The sequence below is a fragment of the Henningerozyma blattae genome, chromosome 5 (genome assembly GCF_000315915.1).
Source record: "Henningerozyma blattae CBS 6284 chromosome 5, complete genome".
NCBI classification, from domain to species: domain Eukaryota; kingdom Fungi; phylum Ascomycota; class Saccharomycetes; order Saccharomycetales; family Saccharomycetaceae; genus Henningerozyma; species Henningerozyma blattae.
This window is the reverse complement of record NC_020189.1, coordinates 877,270-884,629: the sequence shown is the minus strand read 5'-3', so window position 1 is coordinate 884,629 and position 7,360 is coordinate 877,270. Positions and strand designations below refer to the sequence as shown.

General features: G+C 32.0%; 1 protein-coding gene and 2 non-coding genes across 3 annotated transcripts; all 3 read left to right on the top strand.

The window, feature by feature from the left end:
* The first annotated feature begins 2,203 nt into the window (after window positions 1–2,203).
* TBLA0Etrna8A lies at window positions 2,204–2,276 on the top strand. The gene has a single exon. It is a non-coding gene; the product is annotated as a tRNA-Ala (tRNA).
* A 4-nt stretch (window positions 2,277–2,280) lies between these two features.
* On the top strand, window positions 2,281–2,351 carry TBLA0Etrna8G. Its single transcript has one exon. It is a non-coding gene; the product is annotated as a tRNA-Gly (tRNA).
* Window positions 2,352–6,472: 4,121 nt separating this feature from the next.
* Window positions 6,473–7,153, top strand: VPS60 (Vps60p; the record flags this gene model as incomplete). Its single annotated transcript, XM_004180879.1, has 1 exon — window positions 6,473–7,153. The coding sequence occupies one exon, from the start codon at window positions 6,473–6,475 to the stop codon at window positions 7,151–7,153; it is 681 nt and encodes a 226-aa protein (XP_004180927.1).
* Between the last annotated feature and the right edge of the window lie 207 nt (window positions 7,154–7,360).

Sequence of the window (7,360 nt, the reverse complement as noted above, 5' to 3'; positions counted from 1 at the left end):
ACTGACATTATGAAAAATATATCTTCATTAACGTTTAGGTATATTTTTAGGTTCATAAGCTCCTCCAGTGAAAACAAAGTCTTGGGTGGATAGGACCCTATTAGTTATATTAGCTGAATATTAACCATCCATCAGATAAGAGGATGTATACGCCACTAAAGAAAGCTCTTTATGGCTTGAAGCAAAGTCCAAAAAATTGGAATGAAACATTAAGAGAATTTATGAATTCTCATGATTTTTATGATACGGAGTTTGCTCCAGGATTGTTTGTATCTTCGGATGGCAATAAACGTATAGCAGCGTATGTGGATGATTGTGTTTTAGCCGCAGATACTGAAGAAGATCTGGATGAGATAATAGAAATGTTTAAGAATACATTTGAAATAAAGCTATTGTAATAATGAATGAAGAAAACAATTAGAAACAGATATTTTAGGTATAGACTTGAAATATGACTTGAATAAAGGAATAATTACATTGAGTATGAAATCATACATTGACAAATTTATAATGATTTTCCATACTAAAACTGAAAGAATATGAGAATAACTTAACAACAGAACAAAAGAAAGATTTAACACCTCACTTTAGTGAATATAATTTAAATCCAAATGAAGATACACTTCTAATGAATAAGACTGAATACAAAGAGAAGGTTAAGTATATACAAAAATCTATTGGAAAGCTAAACTACTTAAGAACAAGAGGTAGGCTGGATCTGGAGTTTGCAGTTAGCAAGATTACCAGATTTGCATTATATCCACATGTTAAAGTAATTAAAGCTGTTAATAGATTTAATTAAATATACTTATGTGAAAAGTAGATCTCAATGTAGTAATGAAAAGAGAAAAGAAACAGCCTGATGAGATCACAGTAATCAACTGATGCTTCATTAGGATCAGAATATGATGTAAAATCAAGAATTGGGGGTATAATATGGTTTGGAAACACATTTATGTTTGGGTTTTCAAACAAATCATCAATTGTTTGTGACTCTTCGGCAGAATGTGAATTAGATGCTCTAAACAAAGGTGAAAAACTAGCTCTACATTTAAAGTTCAAGTTAGAAAAATTATTTAAGAAAAATTTTAAAATTAATATTATTACGGATTCTAAACCTGGAATAGAATGGCTTAAAAAACCATATATTGGAGGTAGAACAAAGTTCCTTGGAATCAGAATTGGTCGTTTAAAAGAAAGACTAAAGGACAAGTCCACCTTTCTAAGAAAAATTGATGGATTGGAGAATGTAGCCGATCCATTAACAAAACCGGTCAGTCCAACTGATTTCAAGAACCTAAGTAAAATCATAGAAGGTAACATTACTCCACAAAACTTACTACCATTGACCAACCTTGTGGAGACTGAAGAGGGAGTTCGCAAGATGTAAAGATCGTGTATGTAATGATAAAAAGTTTGTTAAGAGGGTATGCTGGAATATGATTATATCATTTTACCGGGATTCAAGAGAGTTAGACATTGTTATACAGTGTTTAAGATGTAAAGACGATTACTTTATTTAGAAATATATAGTAAATACTATAACTAAAATGAATATATTTCTTAAATAGTGTTTTTCGATATGAACAGAAAAACACATTTTAAACAATAAGTCACGTGATAAAGTATTTTACCACTTCATAGAAAATGATATAATCATATTCCAGCAGATACAATAATCTTGTGTAATACAATCTGGAACTACTAATCTCAGTACCATCTGAACTCTGAAATACCACCCTTATCCTATTATTCTAATATTATAAAACAATGTTGTAAACCAACTTAGGAGTACGATACACTTAAATAGTAATTACCAAAACTAAACTTAACAATCTTATTAACTTAACACCAGTTAATACTTCGAACTTACGAATATAATTGTTGTTCTTTTTAAACTAAATAACTATATGAAAGAACTATAAATTTATGTCTTAAGTCTCGAAAAGCTGGTCTTTAAATACTTTTCAAAGGTCAACGCCAGCTTTCCCATTTTACTTTAATTGGACTGTTTGTAAACTTACTTACAAGGGTAGGAGTGCACAGTTTAAGTAATGCTGGCTAACTAGTAGAGATTATGCATCGAACCGATATTCACAGGTATGCAACTAGCAGTTGCTCAGTGTTATGTATAATTTCTAGTTAGCAACTTGTAGATGAGTATAAAGTCAATCTCGTCTGCAACAACAAACAAGAAATATATGGGCGTGTGGCGTAGTTGGTAGCGCGCTCCCTTAGCATGGGAGAGGTCTTCGGTTCGACTCCGGACTCGTCCAGTCAGCGCAAGTGGTTTAGTGGTAAAATCCAACGTTGCCATCGTTGGGCCCCCGGTTCGATTCCGGGCTTGCGCATTTTTACTTTTTGATGTCACGTAGTGTAAGCTACCTTAGTCACGTGTATAAAGCAAGATCACATGATAAAGGAATGAACATAAATTCTATTTAAAAGTCTAAAGCTAAAAGGAATAAACTAGATGGTTAGGGTAGAGCAAAGAAGTAAGAACTAGAAAACAAAAAGAACGAAATACAAAAGTTGGAAGTGTATAGTGAACAAATCGGAACGTAATAATAATAATATTTAACTTACATAGGCTCAGGTATATAGTTGTATAGTTTAATAAACACTTGGTATTAAACTAGCAGCCAAAAAGATATACCACTGGGAGTAGCAAAGCTTAAAATTGTTACATTTGAGGAGTTTCTGGTGTGTCACGTGGCCGGACGAAGCAAAAATATGTTGGGCAGTGAATTTTGAAGATATGTGATGACTTTCTATTCAGATGAGACGAGATCTATAACAATATATAAACACAAATACGAAAAGTTTTCACTTTAGCCAAAATATATAGAGAAAAGAAAGAAACAAAAAGTATCAACAAAGAGTGGTCTGAAAATCTGGAAACTAATATTATTATATATTATTTATCTAATCACAGTACATACCAATCAAAATATATAGTCCTTTAAGTTAAAGACTTCATTGTTGTTATCACTTGTCGCGTAGCTAGTCTGTGCTGCTAGCGAAAATTTTTACATTCCGTATATTTTTCAATGAGCAGGAAGATGTGAATAAAGTTAAGTGCAAAAGAATGAGAGAATAGAGAGAAGAAAGTTATCATCAATAAGAAAAGCACAGAACAGCAGGATATACGAAACTAAATACCGAAAGAAATAATTTTATCTTTTATTTGTTATCTTTTATCACTGCCTTTAATTTTATTTTATTGTTATTTTAATTTTTATTATTTTTATTATCATCAGTTATTCTTTTATACTGTTATTTAGATTATTAAGTATCATTAATTTGAAATACGGAACTATTCATTCAATTATCAAATAATCTATTAAGTTATTTGCATTTATCAATAAGATAGCAAAAAATTTATAACATCACTCAGGAATTAGTGCAAGTGACTATCGAAGATAGAAGGCGTAATAATTGTTGATAGAGAACAAGCGAAAATAAAAATCCTTACAAACAGTTACTCGAAAGTGAAGACTATATCGAAGTGAAGTAGGTGGCAGACGAAGTGAAACTGAATGAAGTTAACAGGTGGAACGAAGGTAGCATGCTTTCACCAGAAGCATATGGAGTAATTTCATTGAAACCTTTTCGGGATTACACTGATGGAAATTATAGAAGTGAGGAAAAGGAACAACCAGCCTGGAGAATTGAAGAATCTAAACGAGTTTAAAGTAGGGTCAAGAGCCACCAAATTTATTCAAGACTTCCTAAGAGAATTTAACAAGGAAGGAAAAGGGTGGTCCAGAAAGAAAATTGCGAAAACTTTTATAAAATACATCGGCCCAACCACTTACAGCTTAAAAAAACTTGTAGGGATAACCGGAGATCCAGATGTCCTCATCGAACAATTCACAATTACTTTCGTTAAATGGTCGGATCTAGCGATAAACTTTAGAGAAACGTTAACAAAAGCAATCGAACTCGGAAAGTATTCAGCTTCAATGAGTAATGCTGATTCATATTCAGAATTGGCAATAACAATGGCTAGAACACCTAGGGGAATAGGTTTATTACAATTGAGTACTTTACCATGGAAAATTCGAGACCAATTTGATCATCAGTTTAAATCAGATGTATTTAAAAAGAAGTTCCACCTTCCAAAAAGATTATCAACTTTAGGTGGAATAGATCTAAGCAAGCAACACGACTGGTATAAAAATTGGCCTGAAATGCTAACGGAACTCACCCAGTTGTTGATCAAGTCACAAAGTGAACAGGAACATCTACTTGGAAAAGACATATCGATGGCTAAGGACGAGGACACAAAACAAGTCCTTGAAGCCATAAAGAGAGCCAATGAATAAAACGGTAAACCGAATCTACCTTTCTTAACATTAGAAGAAATGTGGGATTTAAATTACACCGAATGGATGTTTCATAGCAAAATCATGGAAAGATCATCCATGAGGCTGGGAAAGAAACAAACAAAAAACCCAGGTGCTCACAAAACCACCATTCCGCTTAGAACCTGGAGCAACGATTATTTTCGAATTATAACCTTGAATAACTGGTGTATAACCTGTGGAAGATGATCTCTGCAAGTTAGACCCATTAATAACTGAATACCACCAACAAGCTCGGAAACAGTTAACAACCAAAAGCAACCCCCCTTTATAATGTGTGTACAATAAGTAGTAAAAAAAAGAATGAAATTGGAAACATGGGGAAAGAGTTGCCAGAACACATCTATGAGGTGCTGATCACACACAAAGAGACAACTCATGGGATTACTATTATTAAAACTGAAGGTCTAATCGAAGATAGGATCATTGTGGAGACCATAATAGATTCGGGAGTGCCTATTAATATAATTCAAAAAGATGTAGCATTAAACTTTCCTAAACTATGGACAGAGCACTGGAGCAACTTAATCAAACCCATCCAAATATCAATTGGGGGAAAGACACATACTTGTCGTAGCCAAATATGGATACCTAAAATGCAAATAGGGCGTGCCAGTTATGGTATAAATGCCTTCATAATAGATGAAAACCCGGCATTCTCAGGATTAATCCTAGGAGCATCGTGGCTCAAAGAAAACAACCTAAATTTAAAATTCGATAAAGAAAAAACAACTATTATGGATAGCAATGGTGGAAATGCCAGAGGTGAAGTACTCTATAAAGAACAAGTATGTGTCTCTTTGCATGATTTTGGAAAAACTGACGGAGAATTTGACCGAGAAGATAACAATAGAGCAGAATAAGAATAAAAAGCAAAAAAAGAATGAATTGGAATTAGTAGAAGCCCTGCTCCCTAGAGAAGTACAAAATTTAGCAAAGTATTTTACAACCCTAGATTTTGCAAATGTAAAAATTCCAGTGGACTTCAATACGTTTTTATCATTTAAGAAAGACAAACCGCAATATTTATCAATTAAATTATTTCAACCAATCTTGACAAAGTATCATACTTCATAACCATGTAATTCAAAGTTCACCTTATAAATATGATATGTACCTCTTCATCATTTCTTACTAAAAAAAATTAATACCATCATTAATTTATCCACATTTTGTTTTTTTTCAACTTGGTCACATACAAACGTGCAGCAGATTGCTTGACACTTATAATACAATGCTAACATTATCGTAGGTCTATTGACAGTTGGTATTATATCAACAACTCTTGTACCTTCATTACTTTCATACATTACCCATGTTTTAGACATTGTTGGAATCCTGAGGGGGTATTGGAGTCTTGTCAGAATAATATAAGATTTTTTTTAGATACATTAGTACTAAAGTATGACCGTCTTGTATCTGCCAAAACCTCAGATGATTTTGAGTTCTTTAACAGTAAAATTCTGTTCATCTTAATTTGGTCCTCTGTTTAGAAAACCTTAAAGTTGGACTTTTTCTTTGTTAAAATCGTCTATCTGCCTAGAAAATTACTAGAAATGAAAATCATCGGTGAAGTTACCGTAAGATCTAATTTAGAACTTGCTTATCATTTTTACCACTCACATCAGACTTTCCCCTTCAAGTACATGACTTGTAGTTTATCGGTTGATGATTGAGTTAGTAATACTTGAACCAAATCTTCGAGTCCCTGAGTTGAGGGATATCATACTCATGGTTGGTCATTACATGAGTCATATGGACTTAGTAAAACCATATGAAGAATTTTAGTCATTCCTCCAAGATCTGTCCAATTTAGAATGTGTTAAACACTAGAACTTTTATTTTTTTATTTTTTGTCATCAAGTTGTCCTTTTATATAAATTTGCCAATGTAGGAAATTCTTGAAGTCAAAAAATTTGAAATTTAAAATTTGAAATTTGAAAATAAAACTGAAATTAGAAAATGGGAATTCTCATTCTTTATTTTAGCGACATATTAAAAAAAATTAAATAGAGTAAGAGTAAAGCAATCAGAATAATCAATACTAACAATACAACACATACAATCAATAATTAAATCAATTACTTAAAAAATAAAAAATAATAATGAATAGAATTTTCGGTTATAATAGAGGCAAATCTCATGATCAGCTATTACAAGACTCTTCCAAGGCTATGGATCAAGCACAACAAGGTCTACAGAATAGAATATCACAATTAGACACACAAATTTCTCAAATTAATTTCCAACTACAAACTTTACAAAAAAAAATTGCAACTTCAAAATCTACTCTTGGTAAAAAACCTTTAAAACAACAAGCTCTGAAATTATTAAATAAAAGAAAACAGCTAGAATCAATGAGAGATTCCATGGATAATCAAGCTTGGTCCATGACTCAAGCTCAAATGACTTCAGATAATTTGAAGAATACAATGGTCACAGTAAACGCTTTAAAATCTACAAACAAAGCACTCAAATCTCAATACGGTAAGATCGATATCGACAAGTTACAAGATATGCAAGACGAAATGATAGATTTGATCGAACAAGGTGATGAATTGCAACAAGTATTGGCTACGAATACAATAGGTAACGATTTGGAAGATATTGATGAGGCAGATTTGGATGCTGAATTAGATGCTTTGGCTGAAGAAGATTTTAATGTAGATCCTACTGAAGAGATATCAACCGGTGCTGTACCTTCCTACCTTTCTAATAATATTCCTGATTTCATTGATGAAGAACCTCAAGAAGAAGATCCTACAAAAGCTCTAGAAAACGCATAATAAATTTATACTATATTATTATTATATTTTTTGTTTTTTTTTTTTTATTTTTTTGTTTTTTTTGTAAAAATAAAACATTTTCCCCCGAATTTTTGGAACGCCAAAACTCGTGATGAAAGTAAAATTAAATTTATATATTTAAAACAATCATTTTTTTTTTTTATCTCTCATATACACTCAATAATATAAGGCTAAAAAAAGACACTA